This window comes from Poromitra crassiceps (assembly GCF_964638095.1).
Source record: "Poromitra crassiceps genome assembly, chromosome: 1".
Lineage (NCBI taxonomy): Eukaryota > Metazoa > Chordata > Actinopteri > Beryciformes > Melamphaidae > Poromitra > Poromitra crassiceps.
In genome coordinates, this window is record NC_139623.1 from 26,758,499 (window position 1) to 26,777,877 (window position 19,379).

Sequence of the window (19,379 nt, forward strand, 5' to 3'; positions counted from 1 at the left end):
ACTTTTCTCAATAAAAACACGTTCATGCCATAACTTTACGTAGGCCTAATGTATATTTATGTCTCATCATTTAACCTGTGCTGTGGTGTGCAGGAGCGGCGGGTAAAAGTTACAACTAAGCCTGCCCTCAACGAACAGATAATGCTTTAAACATGTATCAGTCCAAGGTGCCATTCTATTTCAGGGAACAGATAGCACAGTGGTTAAGGTGTTGGGCTGCCATGGACCCGGGTTCAAATCCAGGTTGTGGCAGTATTTTATTTTTTACATAGATGTTTATTCAAGGTCTAAAAACATCCAATATAGACGTCCATTAGACGTTGAAATTACGTCTAGGCTAAGACTAGACGTCTACTAAACTTTCACTTTTAAACCTTCCATAGCCTTAATCTAGATTAACGTTTTATAAATGTCTTTTAGACATGAAATTGCTCAGTGGGTAACGATTTTCTGATTTGTGGACAGTGCATGACACAAACTGCCACTGCAGCACTCACAGAGATGACACGTTTTCCATGGCAACACATCTTATCTGCACCAATGAGCATCTCCATGACAACATAATCAGGCATTTTACGACATCCATCTTTAAATGTAGCAGGTACAATATGACGTCGGCCTATATTACTACGGTACTCTCAGTCTCGTCACACGGGGACCCAGCAGCAAGACCAAGCTGAAAGCCCATTTGAAGCCCTGACACAAATATTAGGAAACAGCAGGAGTCTTAAGTGATACAGTTAAACTATTACAAGTTAAAAACCTATAGAATTAAAAGTTGTGGACTAAACAGCTTTAAAATGTAACTAGGCTGTTACATTGGCTTGTTGTATCACCTATGAAACAGATTGACATGACAAAGATTTACACTTAAACAGTTCCATTAATATGCATGTTTAAACCTTTATACGTAAGGTTTAATAATAAAAATCCTAAATGAAATGAAAGTAGAATGAAAATGATTATTAACAATCAAATCATCCAAATCTCCTGAGGACATTGAAACCAAAGTGTATGTTAGTAGTCCATATAGAACAAATAACACAAGTGGAAACATGCATCTTATAAGTCATTTGGGTTTTTGTCTGCTTTTTTGGCACTTATCGTATGTGGCTCTCCCTGTTTAGACAGAGAGATGAAGATCTATGTTGCAGGGTTAAAAATCGGAGACGGTGTGTCTTATGTAAATTAAGTTTTTCTCTCATCGGTCCACTATGTGTGGACAGTTTGGGCAGTTAAACAGATCTTGTTCTATAAATACCGTAATACCCCATCTTATTATCTCCGTTGTCACTGATTTAACCTAACATATTTCAACTTGTAATTATTTAACTTTTATCGCAACAGTTTAACCTGGGTTTTGTCTGGTAGTGATAAGTATAGAATGTCAAACTGATTCAGTGTCAGCTAAAGGTCATCTTGAGAACACACACCTCACAATGTAGGTTATCAGTGGACACACGCACGTGCACACATACGCATACACACATGCACACACGCACGTGCACACACACACACACACACACACACACACACACACACACACACACACGCGCGCGCACGCACACACACACACACACACACACACACACACACACACACACACACACACACACACACACACACACACATTTGGCAACACATGCCTGTCTATGGTGGTATTCAGTGTGTTTGTCCCTAAACAGCAGGACTAAAGAGCTGAGTGAGAACAGGTTAGCTTACAGTACATAGCAGTGTGGTGAAATTCTATCAGATAAGAGATATTTACAAAGATCTTAAGAGATTTTAAGAAGTTACTCCAATGTTTAGAAGGTACTGTAAGTGAGCTCTCTAGTTCACTTGACACTTGTGTCTGGCTGCTCTGTCATATCTGACATGTAGGGCCTGCTTTATTCAGGTTTGGTTAGTCCAAAATGAAACACAAGTGGGTTTCTGGTTTGTCCCCACATGACAAGAGTGTCAGTATGATCCATTCAGACAAAGTTATAAGATGGGTCTTAGTTTCTTGTTGGGAAAGGGTGACTTCTAATACATCATATTATTGTGTAATGCAAGTTACGCTTCATATTCGCAGCAGAACCCTGAGGCAAGTGAACTGAGTCAGCTGAGTCAACACATTGCTCCATACCACATCTGTTGTAACAACTAGGAGATGAGAGAGAATTCTCTCCTGCTGATTACCCTGTGTGTGTGTGTGTGTGTGTGTGTGTGTGTGTGTGTGTGTGTGTGTGTGTGTGTGTGTGTGTGTGTGTGTGTGTGTGTGTGTGTGTGTGTGTGTGTGTGTGTGTGTGTGTGTTTCTGTCTGTCTCGAAGGCAGTCAAATTGGCATGTGACATTTTCCAGAGCTTAATTTGCCTAGTTGAATTGTAAAAACTAGAGAACTTGTGTTCATTCATAGAATTTTTTGTATTAAGGCTGCAGGGTCAGCTTTGGCTTTAGCCTGTTATTGTTTAGAGGACTGCAACACCAAATAATTATATGGTTATTGGAGCAGGGAAAATGTCAGGTTTTATGGTGCAAAAAGATCAGCTCCCAATCATCCCATGCACTGCTAAAACCATTGTTCAGTTGACCATGAAAAAGATAATTCTAGGGAAAAATACAAAAACCTGAAAGATGAGATTCATCTAGAAGACAAAGCATCTCTCACCTCACCTCAGATTTATTCACACTAACTTCCTGGTTTGACATCATCCAACTTTTATTGGGTCAGGGGGAACTCTTATGAAACATGTGTCACTGTGCACAGGGTGAACAGGCAAACAAGGAAACAAAAACAAACAAGAAACAGAACACATTGATATAATGTATACATGTATAAAATACCTCATCGTTCAAAAGTCGAGAATTTAAAGGAAAGCACAGGAACAGATATATCCCTCTGGCTATTGAGGTGGGCAGGTTCAATTCTATTGCTGAGGAGGAGAGATTTTGTACTGTATGTGAATTAGGTGTTGTGGAAGATGAATTTCATTTTTTGTTTCATTGTTCACTATATGAGCAACCAAGATTGCTTCTATTTCAGTTAATGCAAAATAAGAAACCTGAACTATTCTGGCCAGGAGATGATGCTAAGTTGGAATGGCTATTCGTATTCAGAGATGCAAGTCTTCAGTTTGGCCAGGTTTATTGGGAGAGCTTGAAAACTCAGAATGGAGAATTGTCTTGTTTATGTTTGAGCTTTTTGTAACTTGTTTGTTAATTTGTTTGTATTGTTGAACTTGAATGATTTGTGTCTTGTAAGCCCAGACGGGCTGGGCACCATGAATAAAACGTATCTATCTATCTATCTATCTATCTATCTATCTATCTATCTATCTATCTATATAAAAAAGGAACAATATAAAAGACAAACTTCATCATCATCATCATAAGCTTGACTTTGACTATATTTAGTAACTGTGACTAAAAGCAGTAATTGAACTATGACTTACTTTGCTTCTATGTAAAGACAATTAACTACCACAACAGAATTAGGACTTTGTCACCTCGATTAATCACTGCATGCTTCCTTTCCAATTCAATCAATTGAATAAGACACTTTTAACTGATTAGAAAGTGAATTAAGTTCTGATGGAAACTAAATGCAGCTGTAACAGATGAGGGAGGGAAAAAGGAGAGTAAATTATCCTTGTTATCCTGTTATGTTTCCTTTATGTAGGCTAAAGTGTATGCTTTGCTCCATGAGGTCACAGTGGTGGACTGGCTTGGCATCTCCTCTTTAAGTGCTTCCCTCCAGTGGACAAACTGTGGAAATTCCTAAATGGGCATGACGAGGATGGTGGCGCAATGTACAAGTAGTTTTTCCTCCAATTTGTTTGTAGATTGTATTGTACACATTTGTTAACCACTGGTAACAGCAGAAAAACAAATTCAGGTACTGTATATGGGGGGGGGGGGACAAAGCAATTAGAGTCATCTTCATTGTATTGTGGATCTGCTGGGATTCGCTCAAAGACCCATGCACATTTACTGTATATGCGGCCAAAAGTTATTGCACATTAAGTTGGAGAAATTGTTCAAACTTTACAGACTTATTTGACACCTCAAATCCTTCCTTTTTAAAACGAAAGTAATTTTCAATATGTACAAATTGATTGACATACAGAAAAAAATAAACAATTTTACACATAAAATTTATTTTCATTCAAAACCTACAGCAATACTATATGTTTTAAATATTATATACAATACATATAAAGGTGCAAGGGCGGCCACAGCATGCTTCACACAGGGACAGACAATCAAATTTGCTAAATGACCCCAGATAAAATCGTTTCATGGAAAATTCATTAGATTTTGTTTACATTTATCTCGCTCGCCTGGTGCACTAAACTGGCCGATGTGGCGATGGCAGGATAAAAAAAAAGCAAGTATCTGATGTAATCCTTTCTGAATCTCAACACTTGACCAATAATAGCCTACTATGTTGTCAGGCTGTGTGACTGCCTGTTGTGTGCAAGGTAAGCTGGGCCAATTAATGAGGGCAGAGCAGAGGCAGAGCAAAGACCTGAATATGTTTGCGGTCACAGTGGATGGAAATCAAATGTTTTCTCTACCTGTGTAGATAGAGCCAGTGGCCAGCCTCTGTCCAAAATGTCATTTCCAGGTCTGTGTTCAAATCAGCTTCCAATTCCCTTGATAAAAAAAAATCTTAAAAAATTGAAACAGTCAAAATGTTTTCGAATGACGCTTTTCATAGCAAGCCAATTGAGAAATAATTAAGAATTAATGCCCCATCATTAGTAAATTAATTCCAGTTTGTGTTTCCGTTTTCGACTGATTTGAAAGTGAATGAACTTCAGCTCTGGAAATAAGTTTGTTTTACAAATCATCTGCTGTGATCAAATCAAAGTCTCTCATCTTTGCGTCTCTTTTTAGTCCTTTGTTACTATTGTGACGACATCATCGTCCTCTTCTTTTCCTCCTAAAGGCACAAAGAGATCATACATCACTTTTCTATTATCGATTTCTATTGAATTAATCTATTTATTTTCAGCTTTACATTTCTACACAAGAATAACATTAGGCTACCGTATGATTCTGTGTCATAAATGGCTTGGTTCAAGATAATGAAAATCTTGTAAAGATAGGCAAAGATGATAAGCTGGAACGGAAACAACAAATAACTGAATACATACACAAAAGTATCCCTTTAAAAGTGAAGCACTACTTACCAAAACACCGCTGGAGTCTCTCAGATTTCCGCAGCATGGTGTACGCCAAACCGAACACCAACAGGATGCCAAAGAAGCCTCCGATGGCACAGCCAATGAGAGTGGCAAAGTTACTGCCATCATCTACAGTGGTGACAGGAGGAGGGAGGATGGGGGGGGGGGGGGGGGGGGGGGGGGTGAAGGAGATGAGGAGGAAAGGTGGCAAGAGAAAGGGAGAGACAGAGGATGGGGGGGACGATTGAGAAGGGGGAGCCATTGGGCATCCCCCCAGTCTATTCTTAATGCATTGAACATTTTTGCTAAGAAGGAGAATGCCATTCTCTCTCCATCCTCACTTAACTTGTTGATCAATTGAAAGGTCTCAGTGAGATCTTTTCAGTGCCATAAGGACACAACTGAAATCATGACCCTAAAACAAAAACTGAAACCCCAGTTACAAACAAAACAGTAAAAGTGGGGTTTGTTTGCTGCCGAATGGGCATAACTGTAACTGCACGTACACCCTTTTGACACCAAGCAAAACCTGACTTTTGACAGTGAACAGGCTTGTGGGTAGGGATTTCTAACAACACTTAGGTCAACTCAAAATGCATGCTGATGTAAGTAATGAAGGCACCATAGGAAATACTTAGGCCTCTAGTTTCAAAATGTTATGTTATGTGCAGGTAAGGAGTGTGAACTGATGGAAGCTGTAATTATCCCTCAGAAGAGTTTTACAGGCCTTTGAATGTGTCCCAGGACACATCAATAAGTGTTGTGTTCTGGGACACATACAATATGCAGTGCGCATGCGCATTGCACACATGCGCTGTACTGATGACTGCACACAGCGCAGCGAAGATTACATTTCCAATTTAAATCAAGCTATCTTCATCCACATGATTATCTAGATATAACTGAGCCAAATATGACCAAAAGGTAGAGGTACAGCTGGAGAAGCGTATGTGTTGAAACAAACTGTATTTCATTCCAAAGATGTTTTGGTTGTCTTGCATAACCTGAAAGACCTGCTTGTACCAACGACATAATTACAAACAGGAACTAAGTGTCTTGGTGACTGCTATTTTATGCTACTGTATATCCTGTGAGTATTTACTGTGGTTATTGCTTTCACAGAGAAATGTATACATCTAAAATTGGCTAAGGGGACATTCACACCAAAAGCGTTTTTGGAGCTGCCAGCACCTTTCTGCAATTCATTCTCTATGTAAGGATGCGCTAAACGTGCTCTTCTTTCAAGGAACGCACCTGGCGTTTAGCGCTGGTGGCGTCTTTTGTTTTTGGAGGAGCGCTATGGGCGTTTTTAAGCTGAAAAAGGTTGAACATTTGGAGGAAAAGCGCGCTGCTCGTCTTTTCACTCCTGCATTTTCTCCTCCCAGAGGGATCCTCAACCTCCGCTGCTGCCAGAATTGGCAATAATCTGGCTTTCATGTTGACAGTGAACAACATCAAACAGACAAAACCAGCTGGCTACCGTCCGTGTGGGCGTTGTGTCCTCATCTCTAGTGCACGCCACTGCAGGGGAAAACAAAACAAAGCGGGAAAAAAATCACTCCGTGCGCTGTTTTGTGCACAATGGAAGTGCTCTCGACATGATTTCCATAGCGTTCTAACTGAAAACAGTGCGTTGTGTGTGAATGCCACCTAAGTGGGCGATGTCTCTCTGAGCGGTGTCAGTCACGATTTGAAGTGATGTCATCATCAGTGATGTCATCAGTGATGTCACTTGAGCAATTGTGATGTCATCAGTGATGTCACTCGAGCAATTGTGATGTCATCAGTGATGTAATAAATCCTTCCTGGCTGAGGCTATATAAGTGGTGGGAGTATAAGTAAAGGGTGAGTTAATTCTCCACTTCTAGTCTAGTATAAATGGACAGGAAACGCAATGTGGCTAATGTGAACTGGCTACACTGAAATTAATTTTGGTGTTATATCATCAGCCCGTTACAGGTTGATGTCCTGTGGTTCCTCAAGATATCGTTTCATTGGCAGTTCTGATCATGATGCCAGGTGAGCAGAATGGTAAGTTGGTCACACTGTAGTTTCAAAGCTTTGCCTTTATTGCTTCTAGGATTCAATGTTGTTAAATATTGATATGAAGCAGAGGAAGGAGATAAAGAAGTCTTCACCATAAACATGCAGGAAGGCGACCGGTGCGTCCGGGTGGCCTGGCCGCCTGCATACGACTCGAGTGGAGTTGTCAGAGAAGGAGGTTCCCCTGATGGTCCACACAGCCAGCAGCTGTCCATTCTCATCCGTACAACTCCCATAGACAGCCTGGAGAGAGGCAGAGGAGGGAGGCAGGGATGAAGAGGGGCATGTGATTCAGGGTCGCCTGGAACAGATCACCTCAGCATGGTTGGCAATTTATCTATCTATCTATCTATCTATCTATCTATCTATCTATCTATCTATCTATCTATCCATCCATCTATCTATCTATCTATCTATCTATATTATATCTATAAAAGGGGCAAGTGGGCAATCTCTGTCTGTTTGTTTCGATTTTTGACACACTGATGATGTCATAGCTGATGTCATAAGAGCAAAATCATCTTATGACATCACTGATGATGTCATAGGCACTGATGATGTCATAGTGATGTCATAAGAGCAAAGTCATCTTATGACATCACTGATGATGTCATAGGCACTGATTTCATAGGCATTGTGACCTAATCAGTGATCATAGAATTGTGACATCATTGTGATGTCATCAGTGAAAGTTGAGCAATTGTGCACTGAGCATGCCAATAGAGCAAGTGAGGCCACGCAGCAGCCAAGCTGCGGGCGAGGCCGCTGCTGTCTGCACATTGGTTTGGTTTTACGTTCACATAACACATCCTGAAATTGGCTCTACCAATAAACGACCATGTACAATTAAAGTAAAATCATTAATTAAACCCATGAAACATGCAGCAGCAACAACAGCTCTTTCTAGTGTGATGGATAGAGGGCAGATAAGAGCTGGTGTAGGCTACATATGTGTGTGTGACCAGAGATAGGCAAAAATATACAAAGCACAAATAGATGACTATTACATGTATCAAAATTAATTACAAGTTACTGGTGTGAGCAAAAAGACATCTATAGGCCTACACTGAAACATAATGTATCAAAATTAATTACAAGTTACTGGTGTGAGCAAAGATACATCTAAAGGCCTACATTGAAACCTATAGGCCTACACTGGCCTACACTGAAACATCTATAGGCTATATATATATATATATATATACACTGAAACATCATCTATAGGCCTACACTGAAACATCATTTGCCTTTAGGTGTCTATTTGACAATAATAAATGAAGCATGAAGTTCCAAACAGCTGACTTGCATAAAACAAAAGGGTCAACTAAACATTATTATCTAAATATTTAGTTATCTTTTTTGCCTGTTGAACATGATTAACATAATTATTTCTTATTTTAAGTGTGTAATTTTAGTTACTTAGTTAGTTAGGGCTAATGTACACCGCTCCGATACGGCTGCGAATAGACCCACAGTCATGTAATCTGTCAGACGTATGCGGGATCCGACAAAAATAGAACAGGTGCGTAATTTTTCTGTACCGCATGTATCGCCCATCAATTAACATGGGCGAGAGTCGATCCGTCAGTTTTGCCAGATCCGCAACGCAGCCGTAACGTATCTGGTGTACTTTGCCTGTTTGTTTATTTAGTTAGTTTGGTTTAGTTCGCAAACCTTTTCACTGTTTACTTGCATTATGTTTCTTTTTAGTTGCTTTTGAGTACAGCTATCTTTGACTCATGTAGTCACTAGCTGGCACATGCATCAAGCAAGTCAGGTGACATGTCCAGAGAATCAGTCAAAACAGAGCTGTATCTCAGAAAATATGGAAATCCAAATATTTGACACCCCATTTACGTATTTCAAAGATGCTAGGCCTAAATGTATCTTGATACAATACAAATTGCATCCCCCCCACTCAAGTCAAATTACAAAATACTAAAAAGTAATTAAAGTACACATTTCAAATACAAATACTGCCCATCTCTCTGTGTGACAGTAAGAGTCGACAGTGTCGCAGAGGGAGAGAGGAAAGAAAAAAGAAGAGCTAGAGTGAAATACAGTGAGAGAGAGACAGAGAGGAGAGAGAGAGAGACTGAAGAGGTCAAAGGTCACCGTCTCACCTGCGGGATATTCTCCACTGCACCTCCAGGGCAGGTGATGCTGTGGTTGCCATAACCCCCGTAGAGTGTGAGTGTGAGTTGGGACCAGGCGGGTGACACTCCACAGCGAAACACCGCAGACTCCCCGACCGCCACCGTGACGTCAGCCGGGAGAGTGCTGTAACCCAGAGCTGCAGGCCTCGCTGATGAAGCACTGGTGGTGGTGTTAGGGGAAGTGGTCCTGTTGCTCTGAGCTGAAACAGTGATTGGGTGTTGTTGTTGTTGTTGTTGTTGTTGTTGTGTGATAAAGGGATAGGGAGGGGGGGTGTAAAACCGTAGGTTTAGAGAAAAGAGATGCAGACTTAGGTCAAATAAATGTCAGAATAGACATCAAATTGCCTACAGATGATCAAAAGCACCATCATCACCCAGTGTAGTTGCTGCCGCTGAAAGAATGGAAAGAGCTAAAGTCATGAATTGGAATGTAGCTTGTTCTCACAGAAACAAAATGTCTACATTGGTCTGTTTTATGAGATACGTTTTGTGATCTTCTCCTCAACAATCACCGATCAACACTTTGTGGCCTTTTTTCAAGACTCAAACAGTGTAGAAAAATCCTGCAGATGGTGGGCCCTATAGTCGTACAGGCAATATCCCCTATTAGTGCTTCCGCACCTGTTTGCGCGTGCCTTAAAGCAGGGAAGATTGCAGTCCCCTGTCCAGGTGTTATGCCGAGTTTTGCACCCCCGCCAGGCAGCAGCAAAACACATCCCCACCTCACGGGAACATATTGTAATGATTTATACAGAAACATAACTGTTTAAAAATGATATAATTGTTTGAGTAGACATGACCCCCCTGTTTTTAAAGAGGGACTTACCCCCCAGATATGTGACAAAACGGCATGCTGCTTGATTTGAAAAAACCTATGGAAAAAAACAAGAAATGAAGGCGAAGATCGTCTCCTCTTGTCTCACTATACTCTTTGGCTGTGCTCAGACAGGATTTTTTTTTACCGGAAAGCGATGCCATGACAGTTTGCCCACCGCATCAAGAAAAACCTTATATGAGAGGTACAAAATCTTTATAAATATCAACAACAAGCCAACGCTGGTGGCCTGTATGGAAACAGCGTTGCTCAAAATGGTTGAAAGTTGAAGTGGTTGAAGTTTAACTATCGTTAAAAGACACCTCTGATGAAGACTGCAGTAACAGCAGCCGAAACATGTCAGGTACAAACATTGCCTAACTGGCCTAATTAATATATACAAGTAGGCCAAATTAACCTCTTTAGTATATTGTTAAAAGAGCCTGGTGACGCGAGCCTGGTTATCGCCGCAGCAGAGAATAGGCAGGACAAACTCCCCGCTCTGAACACGCTCTAATGTAATCACAATGGGAGATTTCTGCATTGAGGTAAACACATTAAATTGTTCACCAACTTGTTCTCTAGAACGCTATGAAGTCAGTTTTTCATTTTCATTTGGGGTTGTTTCGTGATTCTTGTCCAAAGGTGCAGTGCACCATGTAAAATTCACCCTCTGCTTTTCTCTCTCGAGCGCGAGACCAGAGCGGAGCTGCAGCTGGGCCGCAGACAGTACAAACACAACATTCCCCCCCCCCCCCCTCCTCCTCCTCCTCCTCCTCCTCCTCCTCAGGGCCGGCTCACGCTACAGGCGAAACAGTTTCCTGCCTGGGGCGCCAGTTCGGCTAGGGCGCTCTGTAGCCCTCACAAAACAACAACAAACAAAAACAAAAATTGCTGGTGTGCGCCCAGGCGCCCCCTCCTTTTCTGCACAATCAGTGCCTGAAATTGGGCGCAGGATTGCGGGAATCCCGCATCTGTTTGCGCGAACTGATGTCTATGGTGCAGAACGCTGCATACGACTGGACAAGCCGCTTGTCACAGACAGGATCCAGGTGCAGCGTCAGTGCAGCTGAGCTGCTGCAGCTGAGTAGCCTACGGTAGCCCGGTGGTGGTGAGTGTCACTTCACCTGCCTTCTCTTCCCCGTCAAAAGTGAACAAGGAAAATACATTTTAACAGGCTATAGGCTGCTTTAGTTTAGTTTCCCCTCTTTTTTTTGTTTTGTTTCTGTTTGACATCTAGGCCTACCAACTAGTGTTTAGTTCTGCTGATTCATATAAGGCGAACTCATTGACAAAGCCCCCCCGACGATTTTTATTGTGAAGAACCTACAGATACAGCTGTGACTATTGACAGAGGGAGAGATTGAGAGGGGGGGGGGGGAGAGAGAGAGAGAAAAGACGTGAGTGAAACAGCAGAGCAGATTGTGAGAGAAACCAATGTGCATGTAACGAGCTGCTGCTGCCTGCTGCTATCCAGAGACGTGCACAGACAGTTTAGGGGCCAGGTGCAAAAGGGGCACAGATAGTCCTCCTCTCTCTCTTCTCTCTGCACAATCGAAGTGGTTAAGTGGTTCTCAATGTGGGGTCCGGACCACCAGTGGTCCTTGAGAGGATTCCAGGATTCTCTGTTATCTCTCAACCTAATATATATGGAATTCTGGACAAAATCATATCTAGGCTACAGTAAAAAAACACACACACACAGATTTGCATCTGAGAGACCAAATCTCATCATATGGGGCCCATTGCCCCAATGTGAACTAAATTAGGGGTCCTTAATATGAAAAAGGTTGGGAATGATTTACAGCAACACAATGCCATTTCCTTCCTTTTATTTCTATTTATGATTATAGTGGCTTTTATAGGTTTTGAGTTGAGAGGAGCCGGGAAAGGGTACAGGGGGAGTAGGGGAGTTACTATCTTGAAATCCCATAGTCTTTGGTTCATTGTGACATCACATTTTGTATCCCGTCAAAATAAGGCAGGATATCCAGTCAAAATAAGGCAGGATATCCCATCAAAATAAGGCAGGATATCCCATCAAAATAAGGCAGGGTATCACGTCAAAATAAGGCAGGATATCCCGTTAAAATAAGACTGGATATCCTGTCAAAAATAAGGCAGGATATGCTGTCAAAAATAAGGCAGGATATCCTGTCAAAATAAGGTAGGATATCCCGTCAAAATAAGGCAGGATATCCCATCAAAATAAGGCAGGATATCCATATCCTGTCAAAATAAGGTAGGATATCCTGTCAAAATAAGTATCCGCTCATTTCTCCCACTTCCGTGTCCCCTGTGTAGTCACTTAATAGCTCCGACTGGAAAACAAACTAGTCGAATTCTAGCTAGCTAGCTGCTGAGCAGAAATGAAAATTGGACAAGATATTTAATTTTTATTTATTCATATATTTAATATATTTATTTCCGTGAACATCTGTTGTGATTGGTTGAATACCATAAAACTTCCTTCCGGTCTGAAACCTTTTCTTGCTCTGTCCAAATTTGAATGAGGTGAAGTACAGACTGTCTCTGGAGCAGTCAAAGATTGTGGAAGAGATAGACTGGCTGGAGAGACTACATTGTGATCATCAGAATCCTACATAGCCAGGAAGCAACACACCGATTTAAATTATGTAATATTATTGACATAACAATTTTCTAGCCAAACAAAAACATACAGTATTCTGATGTGATCTGATGAAATCTGATCTTAGAGTGAGATATCAAAAATCCAAATGACGCGGGTAACTGTAGACAGGCAGAAGCCACAGCCATGAAAAGATCAGATAGAGGCCAAACAGGTAAAGATCTGAGTTTCTCCCCATGGGTAATGGTAGCCTCAGACCTCAGCAGGACGTTGTATCAATAACCTAGACATTGTCTACAACATACTTGGTTGATGAACAGATGAGCTTTTGTTACATGCTGTACAAAAAAACAGATACCCGTCCTTATAGTGTTCAGAAATCAGGATGGCCATCCGAGACTCAAGCATTCACCAGCTTTCCTCAGTGACCTTAGGCAAAGTTCCTCCACTCTCTTCTAAACATTTGAATATTCTAATGACTGGCAAGCAAGCAGTGTTTCCCCCAGACAATTTTCAGGATGGAAAGACCACAGAGAGAGGTAGAAGTAGACCATAGAACACTAAAATTCTCCTTTGAACATAATACAATTGGGATTCTTTTAGGAAGCATAGCTATGCTGGTCAGGCTTAGAGTGAGGATGAGCCTGCTGTTTCAGCAGGGGGCCCTACTACAGCAAATAACAACGAAGATGATGCAGTGTGTGGTCGGGTGGGTGGGACACTCAATTCCTTCACAAAATCGTAATCTTAAAAAGCTCGGAACCAACCAATTCATTCAATTTCACCAATTGAGATGGATGGTGGGCATCCATCATTTCCTAATTTTCTCACAGATCAGAGGTTTGAAAATGTGTGAAGGTGGCATAGTGGAGAATGCAGGGTCAAGCCTAAGGATATCCAATAGTATCCTCCAATTCTTGCATTGGTAACGCTTTAGATTACATCCCACAACATACAGTACAAATTACTTATTAGTTATGGTGTAATCTCTTCTCTTGTACTACTATGTACCAGTGCAGTATGTATCAATACATGTAGGTACAGGGGGAGGAAGATGTGAAGTTATGGAATAAGGGGGTCAAAATTTGGGAACTTACAAACAAATTTCTACAGTTATTTTTTAACCACTGGGTATCTATCTATTCTATTGTTACACGGTGTGTATGACCTACCTACTGAGCAATAATCTGGAAGTTTGGGAGGAATTTAGAGAGAACATACTGTAGTTATTATTTAACTACTGGGTACCTATTCTATGAGACAGTTGGAGAGACAGTTGACGGTCAGAGAGACGGCATCCAGTACGGGATGGGTTTGGCACCCCAGCCTGGCTCTCTCGTGAGGGAGAAATCCACAAACGCTATGGATCAGCCTCCTGAAAATCTGTGCAAAGATCGGCGCGGCCTGGGGTCCTTCAGGCTAGAGCGAGGTGCTCGGTGCAGGCGAATGACGTGCAGCGCACAGGCCTTCTTGAGGCGTCCTCTCTGCCCACGGTAGGTTTGCTTTTTCCCCGGGAGGGTCTGGTGAGACGAAGGAGGAGCCCGGCCTGGAGTCACCCACAGAGCCTAGACCCTCCATGCACCGAAGGCATTACAATACTGCGGTGTAGCACTAACTCTATTGCAGTGGATTGGGCGTGATTAACCCTTCCGCGGGCAATGTTGCAGACAGAGTAGGAAGGCTGATCCGTGAGTGGCTGCTGCTGGGACTCGAGTTGGGGTCTTAATTGGCCTCGGCTGGGTCTACTGGGCGAGGGTGTATGATGTTGAGAGACCCGAAACACCTTACGACCCCAGTCAACATCACTGATGACGCGTCCCAGCGCATGCTGTAGCATGTATTCTGAACCTATTATTGCAGTGTATAGTATGGTCTTGTAATGTGAATATGCACTGACAATTGCCTTCAAATTTCGAGCAAAATAGAAACAATAAATGTTGAATCTTAAATCTTGAGTCGTTCACTTACCTGAGGTGGGGGTGGTGAGCTGGAGCAGAGCCAGCAACAGCATGCACTCCACCTCTGCTTTTCTCCTCTTCTCCATCCGCTCTGCACTCCTCTTCCCATTCTCTGCCATTCTTCTCTTGTCTCCTATTCCATAGGTTTTCTTTGTAGTCTGATAAAGTTTAACCAGTCAAACTTAACTTCAGGGAACTATAAAGAACTACAATACATGTAACAGTGTATGGGGCATTATGTCATGTGTCCTCAATTTCCTTTCCAGATTAAAACTGTGAGATCAAATCTAAAATCTGTTGCAAACACCAATCTGAAGGCACTTAAAAGGCAGTATTTCCACTGTATACAGGCTATTTAAAGGGATAGTTCAGTTTCTTTTGATGTGGGGTTGTATGAGTCAGTGCACTGACTGCATACAGTCAGTGTACTACATGCAGTAGAATGCAGCTGGCGCGGTCCCAAATGGAGACCGGCCGCGTCAGGCAAGTAGAGGTGTCTGTTGAGTGTGAAGGGGGCCATGAGCAAAAATGTAAACCCCTCCCCCAGAAAATATAGCCTTTATGCAGCTGGAAGCTTTTTATTCTCATAGATCGAGCACCTGGCTCAGATTTCAGCTAAATCAGGGTGTAAATTACATCTTTTCAAGTCAACTTGACATCTCAGGGCTAGTGGAGACTTGGATTACGCCAGGTGAGCAGTATGGAAGCATTTTATATATTTCTTCTGATGTTTTTTTACATGTTTGCTCATGGCCCCCTTCACACCCAGCAGACAGTTCTACTTCCCTGATGCGGCCGGTCTCTATTTCTCCAAACTGGGACTGCGCCGGCTGCAATCTACTGCATGTAGTTGTATGCAAGTACCTCATACAACCCCACATGAAAAAAGTGAACTATCCCTTTAAACCTGCAGCCCCCTCCTCAAGGTTCTCGTCACCAACCACAATATAAACAGAGTAGAGATTGTAGGCTATGTATTGAGTAGTTGTCTGTTGTTGAGTACATTTGAGTTTGTACTACTTTGTACTACTTTGTAGGATAACAGCCAGTAATGTCCACAAACTCCTTTGAGCTTTGGATGAAAATGCTGCCAATACTCTGAGAGATGCCAATATTAGGACCTAGGACCATTTTAAATGTGGGTCTAAAGCCTGAACTCATAAGTGGGTAAGATAAAGTGAAGTGAAAAGTTTAAAAATAAACTTGAAATGTGAAGAAAGACATTCAAAACGAGGAAGTCATGCATACTGACCTTATAATGAATTGGAATTCCCCAATTGTTCTGCAGGAAGCTTCCTTATTTGAAGATGATGACGACGACGACACTCTTTTCAAGACAAACCTTATAACTTGTTGAAATCAACTTCTTAGATGCTTCAAGACAAGACTTTCTCCAAACTGGTAGTCTAACATGTAACAATTGTCAATATCTGTACAAACAGGGAAGAAGCTGTTAAATGTCTCCACAACCAGACAATGCTGACTCACTCTGTTGTCTCTCTCTATCTGTTTGTGTGTCTCTCTCTCCACCCTCCCTCTCCCCAGCCAGGTGAGGAGTAAAAAAAAAAAAAAATGAAGGAAAGACATGTTCCTGATTTACAAGAAAGATTCCTGAGAAGGAAAATATTTGCAAACAGGTTGAGCGGGCCAGCCTGAGCCAATAATAGCAGTGGGTAGAGATGTCGCCCAATCATGCAGGGCCTTTCACTGGCCCATTTACACACTCTCTCTCTCTCTCTCTCTCTCTCTCTCTCTCTGTCCCTCACATATTCTGAGAATATTCTCCCGCCTCCTTTCCTTTGCTCTTCCCTTGCTCTGTCTTACAAATTTGAATATTTGAGTTACAAAATTTCACTTCCAAATAAGTCCACCACATATTACTTTCCTTGTAAGCTCAGGTTGACTTGCCTTTTTTTGGGCCAGTGCTAGCGCCGCCCCGTAGAGCCTACATGTCCACTCTATTTGTGTGCCGATCTGCGTGCCGATCTGCGTGCCGATCTGCGAGCCGATCTGGTCATCTGCACAACAATCCGAGGAAGCCTGAGCCTTGCGGTATAGCCAAGGAAATGCAGGAAACGTGACTCCTTCCAGAGCATTTTGCAAACTATTTCCACTTTCCAGCTTTACTTTACTCACCAGTTTGATGTTTTCTGGTCCAAAATAATCCAGGTTGTAAAGTACCTATCCAACACCGCCTCGCATCCAGCGCATCGCGCCTCCTCAGCTGTTGCCAAAGAACTTGTAAAGAACTGACACTTCAACACACAGCTAATCCGCCATTTTGGACAGACTAGGCGACACAGTCAACGCCTCCGGCTAATGTTTTTCAGGCCAAAATGGCAGCAGCACTGCTTCCATAACTACGCTAATACCCAGAGTGCCTTGCGCCAAGAAAGACAAGCAGTCGGGAATCTGGGTGGGAGGGGGGGGGGGCTATTACGTTTACTAAAGTGAATGTTTTCTAATAGCCTACATAATTACATCAATCACCTACAGACTTTTCAAACAGATTTGATTGCATGATGTTTTCTTTGTTGTGTTTGTGAGGGCCAGATTTTCTAGTATTCAATATTTTATTTTATTTGTTTTTTACCCCTAAAATAACATTTTACATCAGTAATGGAGCTACTGTACAACACTGATCAGATCCAATTGTATATAGGCTATCTATAAATCTATCTATATATAGATGATATATTATTATAAGATATCAAATTAGATCACATAATACAATTAAGAGAATAGCCTAAATAGAGTAGTAGAAGTAGTAGAGAATCTTTATTTATCCCCTTGGGGCAATTCATATGCAGCATAACAAAAATGTAATTTAAAAACATGTCAGACATGAAACAGTAAAAAGTAGGGATGTCTTAAAACATAGTACATTTAAAAGGACAGGAAACCATGTAAGTTAAAACAGAAAAAGGGGCATGAAGTAGGCTACTATTCAATTCAACAGTTCAGACAGCGAATAGCCTCAGGAACAAAATAATGGCTGTATCTGTTCCTGCAACAGCGGGGCATCCTATACCTGCGCCCAGAAGGAAGGAGGGAAAACTCAGGGTAAAGAGGGTGCTGTGGGTCACGCAGGACACCCTGAGCCTATATGATTGATCATATAATATGATATTTATTTTAAAAACATTGGGCCACACAGGGGTAAATAGCCTATTTATTTTTGGGGTAAAAATATCTTAAAATCAAACACGTAGGCTATTTGATTTTAAGGTGTAGCCTACAACAACACACAACATCATCATGCAATGAAATATGTTTGACAAGTATCCTTCATACTTTTGCCACTAACAGCTACAGCGAATAGGCTTGTTAACGCTTTTCCGTACTGGCCCTATGCTAGGTTTCGACCTAGCCTTGTTTTCTTTCTTTTTTTTGCATATCTGTTGTACTACTCCACTGTTGCTGCACCACCGGGAGGAAGTTTGCAATGTTTGCTATTTTCCGCTGTAGGCTATGTGAGTTTAACATGTCTAACCAAGTTACCAAGTAGGTGCATGGTAAAAGATGAATGCATCTACTACAGTACATTTGTGATATTGATTTCAGTTGGCATATGTGAATGTTTGCGATGCTGTAAGGTATGAATCCTAATAGTAAAATCTCCAATGCAGTAGATAATTGTGCATGGGACAAACAACAACAAAAGTGAAGGCTCTTATAAGTAGAGGGCTGATGGTAGTTTAGGTGAGGCAACACATGCTTAAAATAGGATGGGTGAATGCTAGTGGAGGAGGATGGAGGACTTCTGTGACCAAGTGCTAAGACGGTCGATACAGGAAACAGAGAAGTCTCACCCACAGCTTCCTCATTTCTACAAAACTTTTCCATATAGATTTCTCTACAGCTCATGTTTGTCATTGTTGTCTAAGGGTTTTGTGTTGATGTGGTTCCTAAAGATGACTGTTGTAATGCTGCTGATTCTGATCGTGAGTCCAGGTGAGCAGACTGATTTTTCTATTCGATTTTTCTATTTCAGTTTCAATACAGAACCAAGTGTATAGATGATAAAATAAAATAAAACAGACGAAAGAAAGTGCTATCTTTTGTAGGCTCAGGGAAGATAGACTGTTTGTATGTGAAATAATGAGCTGTTTACACCTGGATACTGTGATGGACTTTACATGATTAAAGTCCATCACAGTATCCAGATTTAAACAGCTCATTATTTCATATACAAATGATATATAATTATAATTAATTAATTAATTAATTATTATAATGATATATACAAATTCAAATTCATGATAATAGCTTTGTGTTGATGAGTTCACCCAGAACAACTAAATAACAACTGAGTAACAATTGAGTAACAACTGAGTAACTTCAAATAATCCCCAGAACATTCTCTACTCTAGTCAAGTACAGACCCAAAAACAAACAGTCCCTTGACCTCTGTTGGGTCAAAAAGTTAAAAAGATATGGATGGATGATGATCTGGATGATATCAGTCAATCAAACCTTATTTGCTTATCTGACATTTCCGCTGTGTTGTTTAACATTTTGTGGTCTATATGACAAATTAAACTGATATTTTACAGACTAATGTTAATTGATCAGTTTGGCAGATAACATGGCATGTTACATGGTCTTTCCGCAGGAGTGGTGGTTGGTGATGGATTTTCAGTGGCC

At 41.4% G+C, this 19,379-nt stretch overlaps 1 protein-coding gene across 2 annotated transcripts; it reads right to left on the reverse strand.

Moving 5' to 3' along the window:
- Window positions 1–2,701: 2,701 nt before the first annotated feature.
- Window positions 2,702–16,272, reverse strand: LOC310788750 (uncharacterized protein). Of its 2 annotated transcripts, XM_083650310.1 has the most exons (7): window positions 15,985–16,272; window positions 14,743–14,890; window positions 9,338–9,570; window positions 7,310–7,457; window positions 6,652–6,692; window positions 5,178–5,300; window positions 2,702–4,927 (listed from the first exon to the last, which is right to left on the reverse strand). In XM_083650310.1, exons 2-7 carry the CDS (start codon window positions 14,849–14,851, stop codon window positions 4,892–4,894), a joined length of 690 nt encoding a protein of 229 aa, XP_083506436.1. In that variant the 5' UTR covers window positions 14,852–14,890; window positions 15,985–16,272; the 3' UTR covers window positions 2,702–4,891. The 2 variants fall into 2 exon arrangements, with proteins under 2 accessions (XP_083506436.1, XP_083506437.1); XM_083650311.1 differs by lacking the exon at window positions 6,652–6,692.
- Window positions 16,273–19,379: the final 3,107 nt, after the last annotated feature.